This window comes from Bemisia tabaci, chromosome 3 (genome assembly GCF_918797505.1).
Source record: "Bemisia tabaci chromosome 3, PGI_BMITA_v3".
Classification (NCBI taxonomy): Eukaryota; Metazoa; Arthropoda; class Insecta; order Hemiptera; family Aleyrodidae; genus Bemisia; species Bemisia tabaci.
In genome coordinates, this window is record NC_092795.1 from 43,233,872 (window position 1) to 43,258,061 (window position 24,190).

Sequence of the window (24,190 nt, forward strand, 5' to 3'; positions counted from 1 at the left end):
TGTCCACTCCAATTGTATTATTTCAAATGAGAAAAAATCAATTTTATTCCTTGAAGATTTCGCAGAGTTTTCTTCGCACAGAGAAGAGACATCATGACAGTTTTCGAAAATTGGCGTCAAGTAGTTTCCCATTTAAAAAATGAAGTATGGCAGGAAGTCTGCGACGTCGCAAACGGAGATGCGTGGTTCAGTAATTTCACGGTCAATATTTAATTATACAACTTTGTGCGTAAGTTATTTTCGGTGTATCTTTGTTGTTTTCTACTTCCTCTTCCCCTTTTTCTTCTCCCTCTTCTTCTCCCTCTTCCTCTCCTTCCGTTTCTTCTTATTCTTCTTCTCATTTTTTACCTCCTCTTCTTCTTCTACTTCTTCTTTTTCTACTTCTTCTTCCTCTTCTGCTCCTTCTTCTCTTTCCCCTCCCCCTCTTCTGCTTTTTCTACTTCTTCTTCCTCTTCCTCTTCTTCTCCTTCTTTTCTTTCCTTTCCCTCCTTTTCTGCTTTTCTTACTTCTTCTACTCCTTCTTTCTCTTCTCCTCCTTCTTCTCTTTCCTCTCCTTCCTCATCTGCTTTTTCTACTTCTCCTACTTCTTCCTCCTCCTCTTCCGCTCATTCTTCTTTTTCTCCTTCATAGTTCTTCTTCTTAGTTTTCTTTATATTTAATTGTTTGTCAACATCTATATAATGTAGGCCAGGCGCCATGTGGCTCGTGTTTGCCGGTCAGAGCTGAAGCCAAAAGCGAGATAGTCGACCAATAGGAATAACTTGACCGGAGGCGGGGGCGGCGGGTTGGAGGCAGATGCAATGCGTCTAACGAAATCAGCGGGTGCACAGAACAAACCCAACGAATCCTAAACGGACAAAGCGGGAGAGAGAAGTGCGGCGCTTGGACTGGGACTGGCAGGGGGTCGGGAAATGAATAAAAAATGTAATCTCTTCGCGTTGGATGCCTCTATCGTCTGCGAGCGACCTAATTCCGTGACCAAGGTAACTTAGGGTTGTAAAGAGACTTTTTTCGGGTCGTCTAACCCGCCGCGCCGCGACGCCCGCGCGCCCTCCGCCCCGCGGCTCGCTCAAGCGTTAGTCGTTGATGCGTCCGTATACTCGCAGCGTTGCCAAAGCCCACGCAAAATAACCGTTTCCAGAGAGATCGCATTAGAATGACCACACTGGAAAAAAAAAACACATTGGATCTAGAGTCCAGACTCTTGAAAACATTGACAAGAAAAAGGACTCTTGATTCAATCAGATTTAAGCTTAAATCAAAAGGAAATCCGCTCAAATTAAGAGGCTTGGTTCTTGATTTAAGCTTAAATCTGATTGAATCAAGAGTGTTTTTTTGTCGATGTTTTTAAGAGCCTGGACTCTAGATCCAATGTGTTTTTTTTCCAGTGTAGGAGATGGAAGCTGTTAGGGATAGGATACTCGTAGCAGTGGCGTGGCGTGCGTTGGGATACATCGATTGATCTGCCATTTAAACCTATGGAAAAAAGATCGATAAACAGGGTGTTTGCAAAGAACACCTCAATAATCGATTCTTTACTATAGCTACAAATGGGAAGATATCAATAATCGATCATTCACGCTTCGCCTCTGACTCGCAGCTCATCTTTTTTCCAATTCGTCGATCCTGACTACCGTGGCATCGACTGAGCGATTCCAGCAAATTGGCAACACTGTTAATACACCGTCTAAATCAATTGAATATATCGATTCTATGAGAGACAGGGTGCCTCGCCGAGAATCGATTGTTTAACATACCTTTAAAAGGAGGAAAAACAGAGTTGCCGACTTACAAGAATCGTCATTGAGTGCCAAGGAGGCGGCAGTAAGTGCAAAAATGAAGTTTTGAGAAAATTGACCTCGCATCGTCCGATTGAAAATTGTTATCAAATCATACCCTTGATCCATGTAAATTTGTCAATCTGAATCCAAGAGATCTTAGAAATTGCTTTGATTATTTAGAGTTTACGTACTTTAACTTCGGCGATATATAAAGAGAGTCTTTTCATATTACGCAAGACAGCAGTATTTTATTTCACTTAGGAGATTTTTAAATTCCGGCATTTAAATGACCTAAATAGAGAGTGATGCTTCAGGAGTTCAGGATACCCGGTATAAAAGAATCAAAGTTTTAAGATTTTGCTCTAATCAGAAACTTTTGGTCTCCTCAAAGTGAGAGAATAGCCTTTGATTGAAGGAGTAAAATAAGGGTATCACGCAAATAATCACAATTCTAAAATTATCGTGAGCAATTTTGAATATTTTTGCCCCTCAAATGACACGTATGTAAAAAATCTATTATAATTATTCCATATTATATATAATTTTGAAACAAAAGTTCGATGAATGGTGACATTACCTTGATAAATAGGACATACATATTAAAGAATAGAGAGTTTTACGATAGTAACATTTTACTGCTTCACAGCCGATGGCTTGCCAATTCCGTACGCAATCCACTGGAAGAGAGTTTCTCTTGGCCTCATCGGTTTATTTTTCATTTTCCGCTTATGCGTGACAACATTGTAAAGTTTTGCCATACAGTTTTTCCACACGTAGCTTCGCCGCGGTATCATTAAAGAAGGATTAGCACTGTCAAGCCGTATCTATGTTTACAACTAATTTATTCGGTATTCCCAGCAAAAAAAAGTAACAAGAAGAAGGGCTTAACCTCCTCCAAAAAATTGTCACAGATTTCAATCGCGATTATATCCAAGTGAAAGCTACATTATGCTGGATCAGTATTATTTTTAAAAAAATATTTAAAGATAATCCCGACTGTCATTCCACGACTGACTCTCAATATAGAGACCACCGACTGCGTCCAATAAAACTGCTTTTAAAGAAATAAAACATTATTTTCGACGACGATCCCACGGACAAAGCTCTTAAAAGTCAACGACACGGGGAAGGAAAGGGTGGTGTTTTTAAGCTTTTAAAAATACAACCAAATAACTTCTTTAAGTTTTTTAGAGCGAGCTGGAACATACTTTTATGAAGTTTTACAAGTATCACTAGGCAGAAGAACTTCACAAAATGTGACTCAATATGGCAGAAGGATGAGCATACCATTTCTTGTGCGATAGAAAATGATTCTTGCTTGGCACAGAAGTTAACTCCCTGAGCAAATGAGTCTCCTAGTTAGAGGAACCGTTCAGTCAATTTAGGTAGTCTCACTCTTTTCTTTCAAAATAGACACTGCTTGTCGCTTTGATAAAATGAATAAGTAGCAGGACCAACGTTCAAATAAGACCGTCGTTTCCTTTGAAAATGTGTAATTTACGGAAAGAAAAAGGCCAAAGGCTCATGCGGAGTTCCTCCTTAGCACGAAAGATCAGCCTGAACAACACGACCTAGCCTTGATGCGACTCAATTAATAAAATCACCGAAATACCACTATTCGACCACATGGGAGCTCAATTTGCCTACTCTATCAATTGAAGGAGATTTTGTATCTGATAGCAGTCCAGAAAATTATAGAGGTTTCTTGCGGTGTCCGGAGGTCAAAAGTAGTCCGTGTTTCATGGTAGCTGACAAAACTGACGGTCCTTCATGTTTTCTCCTCTACGTCTACTCATATAACGATCTTACAAGTTATCTCAGACTCCTCGTATCAGGTTTTTTTTCTCGATTATTCTTGGTCGGACTAAAACGGGGACTGCGGGGACGAATAACAGTGGCGTGGCGTGCTTTGAGATATATCGATTGATCTACCTTTTAAACCTATGGAAAAGGGTCGACGGACAGGGTGTTCGCAACGAACACCTTCATAATCGATTCTTTACCATAGCTTCTAATGGGGAAATATCGATAATTGATCACTCACGCCTCGCCACTGACGAATAATCCGCCTTTAAAAGAATCCAAATTTGACCTCTCCAAGCTTTCCTCTCTGGAGCCTCTTAGGAGCTAAAAGATGTTCGGTTGATGAAAATCGGGAATCTCACCAGAATTGCAAAATTTTTTCATTGAAATGAGCGAGTATGCGGAAAATTTTGACCTAAATCTATACCAGAATGTTCAGGGTCGGCCCATTTTCGCCCAAAATATTGACTCCTAAATTTGGGGGAAAGCGCTCCTCTCGATGAAAGGCTTGGTCATACTCTTGACCTAAAGACCGAGAAAAAGGTGTTTTCGAAAGTAACAAGGTCCGATAGGAGCGAGGGATGAGAAAAAGCGATCCCATGTTGACGCAGTTAACAAGTTTTGAAAGAGTGCGAAATTCCAAGAACATACGGGAGTTTTGTTTGCACCACTGGAATTTTAAAGGTTATTCCAGCTACAGCGGCGCTACCATCAAAGAGCTTTATCATGTAGAGAAGTGGCTCCCGATCGATTTTTGGCGCCAAGCGTTCTTCGCTATCAGATTATTGGCTTCTCGCTGAGCACAGTAGACATACAGATAATATTGGCACTCGGAAATTTTGTAGATGGATCAGGAAAAATATTCTGCACAAATAGTATGCAGAAATGTCTGAAGATTTTACTAACTAAACCAGATATCGATAAAAATATATTCTACTTTTGAGGTGTCTATAGAAATCCATAACCTGCGCTTGTTTCAGAACTTGGGGTCCCAGTAATGAGTGGCATAACAGTAACGTTGTCATATGGTTGAAATTTTCCACCGAAACATTTCCACTAAGGCATTGCGGACACGTAATTTACTGCCGATAATGTTTCCGCATACTGCACCATGTTGCAAAGTCATAGTGCCACACGACTTATCAGGCCCGGATTTACATATTTGCCGCTGGGAGAAACGGGAAAATTGCTGTCGTTCCTAACTTGCGTGGAACGTGAATAAGTCGGGGGGGGGGGGGGGGGGGTTGGCAGAAGAATGAGCTCCGGAAAGTTTGAAAATTACTACTACCCACCAACGCAAAATTAGAAAGCCCTTTTCAACAGAAAAAATGTTTTAAAACAAAATTAAAAAAGTTTGAAAAATGCACTAATAGAATATAATTTGCCGGCGCCTCATCAAAAGTTCACATGGAATACCTACTGTCAGTTAAAAAATATTCTGGCTTAAAATTTCTTCACTATACTTATGAGTGTGAAGTTGCTATTTTTGAAGAAGCGGGTTACTTTGTTCCTGCGAAAAATAGCTTTTCATAACCCGCCATACAATGCTCTGGTTTTTAGCCATCATGATTTTCAAATTTTGAAGATTTGACTGGATTGATTTCCCCTATTACTAAGTTTCACAAAAACCGACAGGAGCCGAGATAGCATTTTAGGCCATGGCCGCCATCTTGGGTTTACGAATTTGGGAAATTTGACTAAAAATTCGAGTTTCCCGTCGAAAAGTACCCCTGCTCCCGCGGTTCACAAAGTTCTATAACGAACAGAAACCGAGATAGCATATTAGGCCACGTCCGCAATTTTGGAATTGAGAACTTTCAAAAATTGACTAAAAATTCGAGTTTCCCGTCGAAAAATACCCTCAGACACCGAGTTTCAGAAAAATTCATCGAACAGGAGCCGACATAGCATTTTAGGCTACGTCCGCCATCTTGGATTTGAGAATTTTTAAAACTTGACTAAAAATTCGAGTTTCCCGTCGAAAAGTACCCCTGCTCCCGCGGTTCACAAAGCTCTATAACGAACAGAAACCGAGATAGAATTTTAGGCCGCATCCAACGACTTGGAGTTGAGAATTTTAAAAAATTGACTAAAAATTCGAGTTTCCCGTTGAAATACACGTCATATAATACCGCGTTTCACAAGACTCGAACAAACAGAAACCGAGATAGCATTTTAGCCCACGTCCGCCATCTTCGATTTGAGAATTTTAAAAAATGGACTAAAAATTCGAGTTTCCCGTCGAAAAATACCCCCTGGCACCGAATTTCAGAAAAATCCATCGAACAGGAGCCGAGATAGCATTTTAAGCCACTTCAATCATTTCGGATTTTCGAATTTTGAATTTTGACAGATTTTGATTTAAAACGCGTAATACTCAAAATCGAAGCTCAGATTCGGATTCCTCGTAAAAAATCGATGCGACTTCATGTATCATACCCTGACACCGAGTTTCACAAAAATCCATCGAACATGAGCCGAGATAGCATTTTTAGCCACGTCCGTCATTTCGGATTTTTGAAGTTGGAAAATGTGACTTAAAACGCGTGATACCCAAAATCGAAGCTCAGATTCGGATTCCTCGTTAAAAATCGATGTAATTTCATGTATCATAGGTACCCGAGCAGAGCGTGGAGGAAAGAGACGCACCGTAGGCATACTGATTCGAGCATATGAATGCAACGTGGCAACATGGGTAGTGCTCAGTGGGTCAGCGGAGGAGGAGGAAGAAGAATTTATCGTGAGAAATTCCTCGGGACGAAACCGAATGCTAAGCGCCGGCGTCTCCCCGTTCGGTTTCACTCGGGCGACAGGCGGCGGCGTAGTTCAAACGGGAAGCACGACAGTATCTATACGCGTCGTTAAACCTTTTTCCTTCACGCTATTCTAACATATGATACATGAAATCTCTTCAATTTTTCACGAGAAATCCGAATCTGAGCTTAGATTTTGGATATTACGCGTTTTAATCTATTTAAAATCGTAGGAGAAATTACAAAATTGTCCTTGAAAATTGATCACACATTAGTGTTTTCATACGTCATTAAACCTCTTTCCTTCACGCTATTCTAACATATGATGCATGAAATCGCATCAGTTTTTCACGAGGAATCTGAATCTGAGCTTAGATTTTGGATATTACGCGTTTTAATCTATTTAAAATCGTAGGAGAAATTACAGAATTGTCCTTGAAAATTGATCACACATTAGTGTTTTTTTACCCCGTTTTTCTTCTGCGTTCACGTAATGAAATTAGACCAACAGTTGACTCATTGACTAGTCTAGTCTAATCCCCCAGAATCGGTCTAAAGGACGAACGATTTTATCAGATAAGATGTGCGGTCCTAGTTTCCGGGCAATTGCGATTTGATGGAAGCTGCGATGAGGAGAAACGGAAGATATGCGAAACTCGGGCGGATATTAAGTGAAAAACCAGGAAGGGGAAAGCCTTTCTTCCCAAAAAATTTGTGCTCGGGCCAACTTAATTGGTCACTGGAGCATTGTATAGGAGTTTGCGGGAAACTATTTTTTTGCAGCAACAACCAATTGGATTGCATTTTGCAAAAAGGAACTAAGAGCAATTCAATGTTACTGGGATTGTGCAACTTTGGTACAACAACCGAGGTACATTCTTTGCAAAAAGTAAACTTTACGACGGTAATTTTCGTCTTGAATTCATAGTTTATTGGGAGTAGAGGTGAAACTAGTTTAGATGATCGTTTATGTTTGCAAGGTAAAAAAAGTTGCACAATCTTAGCGACATTGGAATACTCTTGGTTCCTTTTTGCGAGATACAATCGAAGTATTAAAATAGTTTTAATCATATCTTGGCTTATATAAGTATTTTTTCAAGGTGAGCTTTTCTCTTGATAATAGATGTATAAATGTTAATTTTATTTCAAAATTAAGTTTTTAATTAAGTCAAAGGCGTCAAGTTTTCTTGGATTCAAAAATTCCCCGAATTTTCAGATGTTGACAAAAAAATCCCTGTTTTTATTTTCAGTGTTTTTTGGCATAGTTTCCGATAAAAACTCAAATGGTGGTCAATTGAGTGCCTGAGCCCCTGCGGACTGATTACTGAAACTGATAGACAAAGCAATAGACAAAGAAGACATGGGGGTATGGAGCGATCCTACAGAGCGTTGCCATAGACTAAGGGGGGAAATGATGGCCTAACTGCAGGGTTTGTCGTGGGTTGCCGTTAGTTAGTCTATCATTTACCTCCTTTGTCCATTGCAACCACCCGCTTCCACAAATTGGATCAATCTATTTTCCCTTTAATTGTCTTCTTTGTCTATCATTTTGTCTATCAATTTCAATAATCAGCCCCCTGCTTTGATAAGATACAGGTTTTTAGTTGGTGAAAAAGGCTTCTTTAAAAATTTCAGGCTGCATATTCTCTGGTTTTAACTTCAGTTTTTCTCCTTTTCAAAATGCAATTGGACTGCATTTTGCAATTTGGAACTACAAATTCTGGCTCTTCCGAAAAAACACTTTTGTGCATAGGGAAACTAATGGCACATACGTTGTTTTTAAACCGGGCCGAAATTTATTGTTCTAAATTGCAAAATGCAGTCCAATTCATTAAAATTCTAAAATCAAAGGAAAAGCGTGTGCATCTTACCTTCATCTTCCTCCTCAGCCTCTGTCGTGGTTAGTATTTCCGTGATAGTTTTAGTGATTTCTTTTAGTTTTTTCTTATTTGCAACTGCGGGGGGAGGCACTGTCGGACCATCTTCATCGATAACTGCCCTCTCGGTAGTTATGTCCTCTTCAGCCTCCCGCGTTACTGGCGGCGCCATCTTTGCTCCTGCAAAACGGGAAAACCAAAAAATTGCATTTTACATGTTACATGAAAAGTGTGGCATATGAAAAAACTTCAACTTCAAATGATCTGGCTACGCCGTGGATAAAAAATACATACTCATTGAGCAATTTTACGAACCAGCAATTTAGTCATTATTTTGAACCTCATTTTTCTGTTTAACACCATACACAGGAAAAAAAACACATTGGATCTAGAGTCCAGACTCTTAAAAACATCGACAAGAAAAAATACTCTTGATTCAATCAGATTTAAGCTTAAATCAAGAACCAAGCTTCTTAATTTAGTGGCTTTCCTTTTGATTTAAGCTTGAATCTGATTGAATCAAGAGCCCTTTTTCTTGCCAATGTTTTCAAGAGTCTGGACTCTAGATCCAATGTGTTTTTTTTTTCCAGTGTAGTTTAAAATTCACCTGTGTCGTAGACGTCAAAATTTTATTCCTCTGAATTTTCATAAAATAACCTCTCCCCGTTACAAATTACCGAGAATTTCCGCGATTTACATGCCTGCCTTCTCAGTTCGGGCCCGATTTACTTGCTTCACTTACGAGGAGAGATACGTGTTACAGTGACACATTTAACAGTTTCTATGCATTATCGCATGGTGCGCGAATTTTTGAAAGTAATGTTCCGCGCTCCGACTAATCCCCGAATCTCGTTTCTAATCCTGGTCAATTTTATACCTAGCCGTTATTTCATTATTGCCTGTGCTGTGCTTCATCCTCACAACTTCTAAAATTGCAATGTCTTTACAGCCTTAAAAAATTACGAAAGTTCGAAGCAATGAATCGCTAGAAAAAAATTAGCTTGGAACTGGAGTCCTGACTCGAGAAAACATTGACAAGAAAAAATACTATTGATTCAATCGGACTCTTTGCTTGAATTGAAAGGAAATCCACCGAAATCAAAAGGCTCGGCTCTTCGATTCGAGAAAAAATTGGATTGAATTAAGAGTATTTTTTCTTGTCAATGTTAGTAAGAGTCTGGACTCTAGATCCAAGCGACTTTTTTTCGCAGTGGCTGATCAGGGATGGATCCTGCATGCCTTAACTCTCACAATAGCATGAATCTGATCGATATACTGCCGTGCTAAGGAAGAACGCCGTATGAACATTCGAGAGTTGCCAAATTTCCCTTGATAAAACCTGAATTCTTGACGACATTTACGCACATTTTTCTTTGAAATCTTCAGATTTTTAGATTAAATTGCGTACAAAATTATCTGAAAATTTTGGAAACAAAATAATCACAATTTTCCCAGTAAATTCGGTTTTTATCGAAGGAGACTCGGCAACGTCTGAAGGCTCATACGGCGTTCTTCCTTAGCATGGCAGTATACGAAAGACTATAGCCTGTCTTCGCCGGGAGTGGCAGCGTCGCCGGGGCAAACAAGCAGGAAGCATTCTCCCGAGAGTGAAGGCACACAAAAATAAGAAACAAAAATACATTCGGGCGGAAAAAATCGAAGGAAACGTGAAACCGGCCCAAATGTCGGGAGTTAGAGCAGAGCAAATAACCTCACCGCCTCAAGCAACGAAAAGTGAGAAGCGGGCGTTGTCGAAACAGCTCGAGGTAACCTTAGTTTTTCAAAGAAGCTCGGGATCTTGAGAGAATTCGATGCTCCGTCTGGCAACGTGGATTTAAGCCCGAATAAACGCGGTTAATCCACCGCAGAATCCCTTGAGCCCGCACAAGTCGGTATAGTGCATTTATCCCGCGACAAGACCGTGAGATCTGCCTTTAAGTGCCTTCATTATGCAATAAATCTGCAGGTACCTTCCCTACGTCTTTTGAGAGAGACTTCCTCACTCCATGTGCGGATGTTGATACGTTTGAAAATCAAACCCGTTCCGGCAGCCTGATTGTTGAAATTTTGTGTTTGTCGGGTAGACATAGATGACAAGGTTAAAAGGCGGAGCGTGATTGGTCGGCTATGTCTTATCGCTGATTTATCGTGCTTTTGTCAGGTGGAATGGACGACATACTGTTGGAAACTTCGGAGGTGCCTTTAGCTTGTCGAGAGTTCCACCCGACATAGGCATGACAAAGCAGCGATTAGACATAGCCAACCAATCACACTCCGCCTTTGAACCTATGTCATCTATGTCTACCCGACAAACACAAAATTTCAACAATCAGGCTCCAGATGCGTTTATTCTTACTCTTGATTGAAAATACGTGACGGACCACAAGACAAGGTACAAATTTGAGCATTATGATGTACAGAATAAAAATTCCACGAAAAACATAATTTGCTTAGCGAGATTAATCACTGGAAACACGTCTCACCAAGATTTCAACTTTTTCGATGCATGAATTAAAACTTTCCCCTCTAGTGAAAAAAATACTCAACTTGAGTTACATCGCACACGACTCGTATCCGTGACGGTCCCTGCGGTATGAAAATATGAAAACCTCAGGCTCGGCACTCTGGCACAGCTATTGCACGTTGTTTACTCGTTGAAAAACAAGTACAGAGTATAAAAGGGACACTACTCAATTGAGAAGCCTGCCAAAAGCCCTGCAGAGCGCATTTTAATTCGAGCGGACGTTTTGTTTTCCTGTGAGCGGGGAATTCAAAATGCATGTGATCAATGCTAAATGAAAACTTTATATTGTCTTCTTTTAGAGTTGATATCAGTTATTTCCAATGCGGGTGGATTGTGCGAGCCTACATCAGAATGCTTCGATTTGTACCTTGTTCAGTGATCCATTGGTACATAAACTACGTGCCAACAGGTTCACATATTTTTGACGGTTGTATTTTGCATACGAAAGATCGGGTTATTTTACTTAATTAAGTCCCGTAACGCTACGAATCAGGCAGGGGTCATCATCTAAATTACGCAGCGTTAAAAGGGCGAGTGTTCATTGGTGCTTCCAAAATAATGTTGCAGAGGGATAAAGAACGTTGCAGTAGTATACTTCGCGATTAAAAATTTCAATCTTGTTAAAAATTTCTAGCAGGCTCAGAGACTGAACTCAGTATACATTTTCATCTCATGGGTACGGCAATCATCTGCGTTTTGTTGCGCCAAGAGAAGGAGGTAGAGTATAGAATCCACTATGAGTATTGTAAGAATAACGCTTCTTTTCTCTTCGCGATGAGAAAATGAACAATGTAAAATTATTATAAAATTCCCGAACCCAAGAACTGTAAAAGAAAAGTCAAGAGAAAAAATATAAACCCGGAAAAGTGCGGACGGGGTCAAAAACTGGTTTCTGACTCGACTGTCCATTATGTCCACTTTGTGTGGAAATAAATCAACTTCAGCCGCGGTGAAAAATGAATAATTCCGCGTAGACACTTGAAGCGCCAGCGGTGTTGCCAGCTTGAGACAATTTCCAGAGTCAACCCTCGCATTCGTGAGTTACGGAAGTTTCGAAGGTAAGCGTGGCGCAATAAATCGTCCTCCCACTTGACTCCCATCATTGTTAGCTGCTGGCAGTTTTGAGTTTTGCTTCTGAATTTTTTCTCCCCTTTTTTCTGCGGGCTACTTCGGCAATGCGGTGCGCTTGCTGAAGTTTCAGCACTTGGCCCACTAATGGGCAATCCCTCCGCCCCTGCTCGCATACCCTCACTTGTTCACCCTGCGGTCGTCAACCTAATAGGGTCAAGCCTTTGGGTTAATTGCACACGTGGTGACTGTGTATTACTCCCGTGGCGAGTGTTGTTAACGGTGTACCTGTCTGAACTGTGTTTCGTATACTTTTTCTCGGTTTAGCACAAGTTTTAAATTTTTTAACATATTGATTGGCTTCAATATAACGTCCGGGATGTTCGGAATAAACGCCGTGGTGGAAAATTGGGGCAAAGTCATTAATACTTTTAATGCCAAATTTGGCTGGCTGAGCTGCATAGAACATGGTAAAAATCGAGCTACAAGCCAAAATTAAATGGTTCTTAATAATGGTCTTTGGTTTTATTATTCACCTACTTCCTTCTTGTCACTACTATCACTCATCTTTCCTCATGATTGTACCTTATATTGATTTTATTCCAAGATGTAGTTGCCATAGATTTGTATTTTCGCTTTACTTGGTTTGCAAATAGTTTTTTAGCTTTTTTATTTCTTGTTTTTTTTTTTTTTTTTTTTTTCCCTAAAATATTTCCACTTGTTCCTCATGCACTAAAGAAGTTTGTTGGCGGGCAAGCCGTTTGCTTCGTTTCTTGTAAGTTTTGTAATATTCCTCATCTACATGTAGTTTGAAATATTACTTGTTTAATTTATTTTTAGCTTGTAGATCGATTTTTTAATCAATTACCATGTCATTAATACTCATCGTAAAACAATAAAAGTTGTGGGAAAAAACTCTCTTCAGAAGAAAATGCGTACTTGTCCATCAAAGCTCTGAGCTACGGATTGCACTGTGCTCTGTTTTTTGAGCTTGGTGATTTGAAGTCATATCTGCATTGATTCAATTTTCGAACAAACCCATTTGGTCCTCAGGGATCATCCGAGTGTCGAAGAGAAGATTTGATTCCGCCAAAAAGGCAATAAAAATTGGATCGTCGGTTTTGGTGGGCATTAACTAATTCACAAGGAGCATGTGGATGTTTCGGATGAGGCACGAAGGGTAAATAACGGAAGAAGTGAGTTCTGCGTATTATAACGTCCCTTGCCTTAATGAGCAATGAAATTGAAATGCAGGAGCACCTTGTTTCTACCCCTCCGGGTTGTTTAGGATAAGTTGGGAGTAAAAAACATTATTGAAAGATTTACATTTTGTTTCGGAAATGGGCTAGGCTGAAAGCAAAATGCATTAGGAGTTAAACTTAGGAGTTAAACTTTAAAGAAGGAGCCAAGGTGTTTCTGCTGAGTGCCTCTGACTCGTTGCTCTTTTGAAGTAAGGGCTTATCCCTGTTTCCACATGAGCCTCGGAGAGTATAGAGTGATACAGAGAACAGGGTTTACACGGAAATCAGCATACGCCCTTGCGTTACAGGGGTGACAACTAGTTGCATCCTTACTCGAATAAAGAAATGGATTAGCTTCAGCCTGATGGTGTTTTTATTAAGCTCTTGTTCTCGAATTTGCATTGTAAAGGCCAAACTAGCGTATGTCAGACGTGGGCAGAATAGTTGGGTGCACAATCCACACCGTTGGAAATCTTGAACAGAAATCCAGAGTGCATTTCTAAAGCTCAAGTGGTATGAATGAGGAGTTCAATCTAACAAAAAGAGTAGATTCTGCTTTGCTCCCGTATATATTGATGACCGAAGTGCGAAACCACCTATCTCCGTTCCGATGTTTCAAAATTTCCGCTCCTAATTTAATTTTCCGAAGAAAACCAACTTTTTAGTCTAACTTTATAGTTTGAAACTTCAAACCAACATTTTAGTCTAACTTTATAGCTTGAAACTTACGCGGAGTGTTTACTGACACAGAAGAAAATTCAAAAGAGTTTCCGTGAAATTATGTCGGCTGATTTTTCAGAGAAAAAATAAAGTATGACCGAAAGTCTGCAACGTCGCAAACGGAGACATGAAATTTCGCGATTCAGTCATCGAATTAATTCTGGCTGTTTGGAGGAAGAATAGGCTTTGGAGTGAAGTACACCCCGGATTTCACTTAGAGATTTTTAAGAATATAGAAAATGGTTAAATGGTAAATTCCTAACTCGTATGTCAAGTTGAGTACTCTCGCATCTTCCTAATTCACTCGTTTATAAAGTTTGTTCTCTTACGCAGTTAAGTTTGATGATAGAGCGTTATCCGGGTGTTTCCTGGAAGATAGCGACATCCTCTCGCGCGTACTTGCACACGAGAAACAAAACACTGCTGAGTAAAAGTGATCTGGAGAGAAAGGAATATTGCAGTTGAAATCTCTGCCTTCTTATCAAGACCTCAATTTGCAACAATGAACGCAGCTCACAGGCTTACAATTGGCTTTGAAATTTTACGAGGAACATTTTCATTATGATTGGAGCTGTTGGGTGTGCTTAGAAAGTCACATGTTTTCTATCTCCAAACGTGAAACGATCCATAGCATTTTATAGCCCCTATCGTCAATTTTATGGCGCATCTTATTTTCTTTCTCAACGTTTACAAATTAGACTGCATTGTACTTGGGCGTGTGAATGAGGAAAATTAAAAATATTAGCACTGATGTGCGAAAATACACATCACTGCTTGATAAGGAAATTTCGTCAAATAGCTTGCGAGAGTGGATCCTTCTCAAAAGCATATTGTTTAAAAGCTCATTGCTTGATGAATCTTTGTTCTACTTCGAATCAGGTACAAGATAAACTCTTTTGGTTTACTATGAAGAAAAAGTTGTGGCACGGCAGCTGTCTTTGAGACACGGTTGGAACTTAAATCAACCATGCGTAAATTAGGGGAATATTTCAGAGATAGTGACGTCTGTGCGCTAAAATTGGTCTTCTATACATGTACTACTTTTTGATATAGTTTCAGGGACTGTTAAAAATAATGCACATTTAAAATTCAAAAAATCGCATGTAATCCATCTATTTTTTAATCAATTTTTAACGTCATAGAATAAATCTGCCTTAAAGTATAGGCTATAAATTATTTTCGATACGTAATATTATAACCTCTCAGCTGTGACTTCAAACAGCATAGTTTCTCTCATTGCGATAGAGGTTGATATCTCACGGCAAATATCATACATCAGACTGAAAATGATTAATTACGATACCTTCTTTAATTTCATGCAACGATAAAAATTAGCTTTGAGAGTAATTCGATTCAGAACAATCTCTAATAACAACGCCATAAACATATTATTTGGGCCGTTATTTTACTTTTCTCTCCTGAGACCAGAGACAAACAGAGCATTTTTCTGCGTGGGTAGTCTTCATCTGAAGGTCAATTCACCCTCAGGTAAATAATAATTATGCTGACATTTCGTGCTGTTTGTCTGACAGTATACCTCCCTAACATCCATAAGTGGGAACTTAACAAACATGTCTAAGATCTTGTTCCCACAACTAGAGGTCAAATCTTAAAGGTATTTTTCTACAGATTCCATTGATATAACCCCTATAGATGCCCAAGCCAGGTCAAATTGACTCGAGGCTTGGTAAAATCACGAGCCCGCAGGTTGTATGCGGCCGGTACATACAAGCTGTAGATATAGGTCTACGAATACATCGTAATTTTGAAACAAAGAAATCAAATTGATAAAAGTAGTAACCTAGTTTTAACACAGCCGAAGACGAGACGTTATCCGGCCTCGTTTTTTGACTTTTCTCTCGAATCTAAGTGTCACCTCAGTAGCAGCGTAGATGAGAGCATTGCTAGTTCACGCGTCGGGCCATAGCGCCTTCAATTTTTCAGATGCAACGCCGACATCCGTCAAGCACGAATAGTTGTATCTCTGCGCCGTCATCAACGCGCTTCCTTTCCTGCGTTTTCGTTTCCTATTTTTATTGTTCATCTGTTTATTCTATGTTTGTTTTTTTCATTACGTTATTGTTTTTTTTTTCTTTTTTTACGTTTTTTTTTCGTTATGTTTATGTCATCAAAACTTATCTCGACCTTATTGCCGTCTTGTTTTGGTCTTTATTTTTGTAATATTGTTTAGCGAATGGGTCCACGGAAAAAATTAAATTGCTGAACTAACAATTCAATGGACCACTAGACAAGGTACGAATTTAAGCGATCTGATACATGTTTCTTAACCAGAATTTCACGTAGAAAATGATTCACACAACGAAAATTACTGAAACTAACTCCTAACGGAGATATTAACGTTTTTATTTCACATTGGTTACGAGGAATTTGAACTGCCCGCTCACAAGAAACTCAAAGCTCTACATAAGTCAAATCGCCCACTACAACGGTTTCAGCAAGCTTCTCAATCGAGCAATGTTCATTTCCCACCATGTGTTGTTCAAACTATTGGCAATTTGCTATAACTGAGCCAAAGCGTCAAGATTGAGGTTGCCAGATTTTTATATCGCAGAGACTGTCATGATAACGTTTAGCGCGCGATGTGAATCACGTAGAGCATTGAGTTTTCATGAGCGGGTGGTTTGAATTCACGCATCAAGAATCATTAAATATCTTCGTAAGGAGTTACCTAATTTCGGTAATTTTCGTTGTGTGCATCGTGTTTTACGTAAAATTTTGGTTAAGAAACGTGTATCAGAATGCTGAAATTCGTACCTTATCTAATGGTCCATTGCTAAAAAAAAGTGATTTCAATTTTTCAATGTAAATTTTAAAACACAAAAATGCTACTTTAACCACCCTCGTGGTTAATTTAGCTTACAACAGTGGTTGAAGTAGCATTTTTTCGTTATAAAATCTACGTTGAAGCGTTGCAGTCACTTTTTTTTAGCAATTGAATCGTTAAATCAGCACTTTAATTTTTTCCGTGTCTTTATCACCCGTCGATGCCGTAAATAAATAAATAAATTACCGTATTTCAATAATTTCATACGAACTATGTATAAGATATCCACGCAAGAGCCTTATAATCCTTCAAAAAGCACGAAATTAATTAGTTTTCCTCGGGCTTTTCTTGCCGGAAACCGCACTAATCCGAGAGCCGCGCAGTCTGACGCGGAGTCGGCGTCGGCGGCGAGGCTGAATGACACCCGTTCACAATATATTGGGCAAGAAAGGGAGGCTGGGATTGTGGCTTCTATTCGGACGGATGAGGGCCCTGACGATCGGTAATTGAATTTATACTGAGCCGAGCGCGGCGAAAGTGGGTTGTTTCGTTGCCCCTGTTCAAACACAGTCTGCGCGGCTTAACCTCTTCACTCATCTTTACTCGCCCGGATAAAGGTGTCGTTTCTCGGCTCCAGCCGATTCTTGGTCATCTATTGAAACGTCAACTCTTTCTCGACCAACTGTGACAGTGGACGGTAAAACACTCTACAAGCGTATATGAGAAAACCCCGAAAGGAAGAAATAGACACCAAAGCCAAAGTTAAAAGCCCTTGTTTGCTTTTTTTTATAAGTCACGAAACTCATATCCTGAGATCTATCAATATGACAAAATCGCAGATGATAACACAGCCTTCAATTGAGGAAGACACTTCCAGCCCAACTCCAGCCCACCTATTAGAACCGAGTTTTAATAGTTGCTCAAATATGAACACAACTAAGATATTTCAATGAGACTTTTTCACTGATTTAATTTAAGGATTTGAATAGTTACGAACCCTCTTTTTCTTCTTTTTTTTAGTATCTTAATGAAGCTGAATTATCTGTTAATAACGTAAATAATAAAATTAGAGTGAGTAATTTGATATTTTTCTATTTTTATGATTTTGAATCTTTTGGATCTAAAGATCTCCAGACTTTTCGAGATTTATGTCAAAGAAACAAGGTGCACATTTATCACATTATGAGGAACTATGCATATAGCACGTACCACGCAGTACCCATGCTTATGATTATTTTGTATTTAATTTCTTTTTTACTTAGACTATTTTAGCATGAACACGTTCGATCAAGTTTCACTTACTTATTTCAGTTTAAGCTATTCGGCAATTATAATTTACTCAAAAGAATAACTGCAACAAATGGAGTCGTCGAAACGTTAAAAACTTCTCTGAAAATATTTCTAGACGACTGCCCGACTAACAGTTGCTGATGATTGCCAAGAGTAAGACTGGCTCAGTCGTTTCCGTCTAAATTAAATCATTCTGTGCATGTGACTTTTACATACGTACATTTTTAGTTATTTTTTTTACATGAAAGTTTTAACCGGCTGTACTAATCCGTTGCTTCTGAAATTCTCCGAGAAAAACAGACATGTATTATCTCGAAGCCTCACCATCGAAAATGTGCTTGTAAATGTAAATAGCGCATAAAGAATGTTTCCCGCGTCTGCGGTTCTCCCGTCCGCTCTTCCACAACATCGAACATCCTCTTTACTTTCAATGCTGACTCGCAACTGCAAGGAAAACTTAAATTGGGTGCGTTTGACCCGTGAGAGTCAAACAAATAAGTAGTTCTGGTGTCCCAGGAAAAGTTCGCTTCAATGACCGCTAGTAATAACGACGGTAGACGGGAAAGAAAACCAAAGCTCCGATTGTAAGTTCTTCAAGTATCCGTACGCTAGTAAGAATTGCATCTCAAGTCTGGATCACTCAGCAATCATCTGCATACTCATACGTTAACAACGCAAACAAGCATCTCCAGAGGTTACCATCGCGTGGTTTTGTACTCGTGGTGACAGGGTCACGTCGTTCCAGATCTAACGGAAATTTACAACGAAATACACCACAACCTAGATAACATGCGATGTGATATTTGATGAAAATTCTTACAAACACTGAATACGAGCTCACATTCTCTGCCACAGCAACTGACTGTCTAGAGTGTCCAGCAATCCCTTGTAATCACCGGCTGATGCGTACGTGTTGGGAATTCGCTTTTAATAATGATCATATATCTATGACATGATCACTTTTTGTTTTATCACCATTCTGTCATCGTATATTGATATCTTGGGAGCTTATGTTTTTGGACACACATTGGAACAGAGAAATATAACGAAAAAGAATTCTTACGTAAAAAAGTAAATAAACAGATCTGAATTTGTATGGAACCTTGGAAAAAAAAAACACTTTGGATCCAGAGTCCAGACTCTTGAAAACATTGACAAGAAAAAATACTCTTATTTCAATCGGATTTTCGCTTGAATTAAAACGAAATCCGCTTAAATTAAGAGGCTTGGTTCTTGATTTAAGCTATATTCTGATTGAATCAAGAGTATTTTTTCTTGTCGATGTTTTTAAGAGTCTGGGCTCTAAATCCAATGTGATTTTTTTTTCCAGTGAAGTGGGCAAATGGGTAGAAACAAAGATTTGAAGCGAGCTACAATGGTATATTCTCCGGAATGAGAAGGAAGAATGTAGGAGATAGTTGGAGAGGAAGGGATTTTTTCTTCCACCTCTATCAGAGGTAAGTAATGTAACAGACGTGACAGCCCGGAAGAGAGGACGCAGTCTCATGATGAATTGCCGATACATACGCCATGGTTTGATGAAATTCTTTGCAGGATTGTCAAATGTGCAATATTTTGAGTTTTTAAAAATGAAATTAAATATTGTATAAATATGAATGAAATTTAACACCGCGCTTTGCTCTAGCGTATAATGACAAATCGAAATGACGTAATGAAGTATGACGTATTACATTCGTTCACATTACTTCATAGCTTACCGGACCTACAATAATCACTTAAATGCACATATCGTCGTTGCCTAAGCGAATGCACGGAACTACATTTCAACGTTGCAAAATGTCCACTCAAAAATTGTATTTTTAGCAGAAATTGCTGGCCTTTTCTAGTTGGTAATATCACTGGCAAGTGAGGTTTCACTGTTTTTCCCCTCTAATTTCACGTAAAAGTCAATGAAATGTCGGACTTACATTCATATTCTCTTCCAAAGTAAAAGGGCCGATTGAAAAACATTTCAGGGACACCTCAGGTGGTTCCATAAAGACCAAGTTTAACACTTCCGTACTGAGGAAGAACGCCGCATGAACATTTAAGAGTTGCCAAATTTCCCTCGATGAAACCAGTATTTTTGACAACATTTATGCATTATCTTGTAATTTTCAGATATTTTAGATTCAATTGTGTAAAAAATTGTCTGAAAATTTTAGAAAATAATATGCAGAATTTTCCTAGTAAATCTGATGTTTATCGGAGGTAACTTGGCGACGTCTGAAAGCTCATACGGCCTTTTTCCTTAGCACGAAAGAATAGAGACGCATGCACCCTGTCTTATTTCAAAAAACTTAAAGTTGGAGTAGTCTTGAGTTTGACCAAAAAGTCATGGTTGAATCGTAAATTTGACTCAGTCACAAATTCTAATTCGAAAAACAAATTTCGAGGGAGAAAATCTTTGTCCTTGACATTGAATCTGGAGAAATACAATTTTAAACCTCTGTCTCTCGTCTCAAACTTTATGCATCTTATTGCGTTTCCGTGAACCTCGGTATAAGTCATTTGACCCAATTCACTCTAGTTTAAAAAAAAAAAAAAAAAAAAAAAAAAAAAAAAAAAAAAAAAAAAACTGTGGAGTCAGTAGAGTTCTGCAGTCCCTCCGATTATGATGCGAGTTTCCGATCGATATTGATGGGGGAAACGAGAGAAAAATCGCCGAGCATACGACAACATGCTCCGGCCCGGAGCTCGCAAATTAACAAAATTGTCCTATAATTGCCTCTCAGGAGCCGAGCCGACCCGGAGCTTCGCACGCACGGATAGAGGCGAGGAGATTCCGTTGTCATGGCAACGAAGATGCTCCCCGTCAGATTGGGTGCAATTGTTAGCAAAGTAAGTACGTCAGCACTTGACTCAAGTGGCCTGATGAAAAAAAAGAGATCCACCGGCCAAACCGAAAACGAGATGGCGGGAGGGCTCGCAGCAGCAGCGTGGCGTGAATTGCGATGTATTGATTGTTATGCCATTTAAACCTATGGAAAAGGATCGATAAACAGGGTGTTCGCAGCGAACACCTTAATAATCGACTCTTTACCATAGGTTTAAATGGCATAACAATCGATATATCGCAAAGCACGACACGCCACTGGCGCGCAGGGCTCCATGCTCCACGAGCTGCCCTGCCGTGCTGAGGGAGAACGCCGTATGAGCATTCGAGAGTTGCCAAATTTCCCCGGATAAAACGTGTATTTTTGAGGAAAGTCATGCATATCCCCCTTGAAATTTTCAGATGTTTTAGATTAAATTGCGCTCAAAATTGTCTGAAAACTTGGATGGAAAAATTTTCTCAATTTTCCCAGTAAATGCACATTCACTGAAAAAAAATTCTCGGCGTTTTTACCAAGGTCCGTTGGTACCTTTACCATCTCGCTTTTTTTACCAATTATTGGTAATTTTACCATGACAGACTGGTAAGCTTACCTAAAAACCGGTATTTTTACTGTTTTTTCAGGTAAGAATACCACTTTTATTGGTAATCGATTCCCGGTAACTTTGCCATTTTATCTCGGTAATTCTACCACAGTCGATAAAAAATATTGGCGTTTTTACCAAGGTCCAGTAAAATTACCGAGAAAGTTCAATAATTTTACCGAGATTTTTTGGTAAAATTACCAATTCCATGAATGGTAATTTTACCAAGAAAAAACTGGGATCAAATAGAACCCTGAATTCTGGGTAATTTTACCCGTTTCTTAGTATATACACCGAGATTTTTTTTCCAGTGTTTTATTGAAGGCAATTTGGCAACGCCTGAAGGTTCGTACGGCGTTTTTCCTCAGCGCGGGAGTGCGGCAGGTGGGGTCGGTGGAGCCGGAGTGATGAGAGAGAAAAGGAGGACGCGTCACGCTGGTGCGGGTGGTGGCGGTAGCGTTACACCGAGACCCAGTCGGTGCTCCATCAAACCGTCTAATCAACAGCAGCTCCACGTAACGCCACTCTGCTCCAATTCTCAGTTTTCATTTAATCGCACTTAAAAATTCTAGTCTCACACTAGAAATTCGCAGAATCTGCCCGTTCGATGATTTTGGTTTTACTTCCTGAGTTCTTAAAAAAACAGAAACTGCATTTGGTATACAGGAATTTTTCCGGATATTTTGGGACGATATTAACCTAGAAAAAACGTAGTCTAAGTTGCGGGTTTTAAGCTCCGAATGTAGGATTTTCCGATGCCTGAAATGTGGTGAATTTCATGTTTAGATGAGACTACTGAGAGAACTGAGCACAAGAATATATATCCAGAGGCGGATGCAGCAATTTGGCAACACCGGATTCCCTCCATTTATACCTGTTTTAATTGATCGACTTTTGTTGGAGCACCTGGCCCCTCCAAGAATCGTTAAACAATTTTCGTGAAAATTCTCCATTGCCGAAATCAATAAACATCCGGGGAAGTCTTCCTGAGCGAGAAAAAAAATTGACATGAATCGCCAAAAATTTGTTAAGTTGTTAATTCGTTATTCTGCTCCTTAAATTTCTTCAGAGAAAAACAATACTCGAACTAACTACATATTCTAGTAATATAATTATTAAGAAACTTGAATGAGACTGTATTTAGTGTGGAAATTCAGTTAATGTGAGAAACAGATGTCATCGCAAGCGCGAGCTGCTTCAAGCTAATAACGCTAATCGCCTTCTATCGGTCCAGTATGCAACTCGCCTACTTAAAGCATAAATAGTTGTATCCCATAACTTGGCGATAAATGTTACTTCATGACAGTGTAAAATAGGGTAAATATAGGTATAAAATCAAAAATTAACAACTGACGCACTGCACCCTGGTAATAAAATATAGTTATAATAGTCCGATTTGTTTAATATTTGATATATATCGACGGTGTAAGTCGGCAATCACATAACTCAGTTTGCGACGTCGCAGACTTCCTGTTATACTTTACTTTTTAACAAATTGACATGTTCAATGTCCATGCGTGTGTTCCATTCATGTTTCTTTTTTGTAATATATTACTCTTTGAATGGAGCGCTTTTAGTTTTGTATGATACTGTGCAACACCTCTGTTGCGAAGTAGTTGCTTGAAGCGCCGCAGTGGGCGAGCAGGGCGACCAGCGCGAAACGCGCATTGGCGCCTACAAACCTAACAGGGATACTTCAAGCATTGCGCAATGCGTGAAGTATCCCAGTTAGGTTTGTAGGCGCCTGTACGCGTTTCGCGCTGGCAGCACGACGCGTGCCGCTCCGCTCCGTGCTAGGCTCTGATATTCAAACGAAGTCAACGTTTTTCAACTCATGATGATGAAATGATTGCACTCTCTGCGTGGATTATTCTTATATTAATTGATGAAAAAAACAATATGTATTAAATGCAAAAATATTCTCAGCGGCAATTCTTTAAAACTGACGTGATTTTTCTTCTCTGCGCGAAGAAAATTCTGCAAAAACTTCAAGAAATGATGTCAATTTGTTCCCCTTTAAAAAATTACATAGAGGCGGAGATTTTCAGACACCGCAAACGAGTTATGTGATTGCCGACTTACACCGTCGATATGTTCTGCCCATAGCGGTGCGTTTGAGTCTAAAGAACTGAGCAAAGTCAATTTATTTACTGTGGTGGCAATATTCCTCCACATAAGATAATATGTCCTCCTTCATCCCAATATTTACATCATACTGTTACCTATCGAAGCAAGAAGACAATTGTTCATTCATTAAAAAAATAGACCTTAACGCCAAAGAGTCATTACGGAATGACTTACTAATTTAAGCACACGGTGAATTGTCAATTAGCCACAAATCATTCGTGTTTGATCACCCGTAAAATGACTTATTTCTTATGTAATTTTGCCAAATAAAACTAAAGGATGCACCTCGACGCAGCAGATACATTGTCAGGTGTGGAATTCATTTCGCATGGAAAATAATCCACAACGGAATAGGGTATTGGAATGTATCCAGGGATTGACCTGCTTATTGCAGGATTTACGGCACGATTCGTTTCCTGCCGTGAGATGGGTTTGGAATCTCCCTCGTTTTTATTTTACAGATGCTCACTCCAGTTTATTGCATTGAAATTGCAAAATAAATGAAGGTTGGAATTTCTCCATTCACTAACTCACGGAATGATCAATTTTTGAACTTTCAGGTGATCACCTAATAACTAGATTTCAATAACTTTTCTCTTTTTGAACACAAAACAGACCGCAAGAGGAAGAATAATAAAAATTGAACAACTTAAGAGCTGGTAGAATTTAGTAGAGCTAAATTATTTAAAAACCATTTTTCGTGGGCATTCATGCCTCAAAGCTGGTAAAGACTTTAGTGTAACATAGCTGTCAGATTTACTCGGATTTAATTTAAAAGCTGTTACGCCTTAATTTTGAGAA

General features: G+C 39.3%; 1 protein-coding gene across 2 annotated transcripts in view; it reads right to left on the minus strand.

Annotated features, from left to right (window-relative positions):
* The window catches only part of Syt1 (Synaptotagmin 1), a 77,909-nt gene that overhangs the window by 28,892 nt on the left and 24,827 nt on the right, over positions 1 to 24,190 (minus strand). For both annotated transcript variants that reach the window (XM_019052319.2, XM_019052318.2), the window contains exon 2: positions 8,209 to 8,394. In XM_019052319.2, the coding sequence (XP_018907864.1) occupies positions 8,209 to 8,386 (178 nt within the window). In that variant the 5' untranslated portion in view covers positions 8,387 to 8,394. The remainder of the gene's footprint in view (positions 1 to 8,208; positions 8,395 to 24,190) is intronic.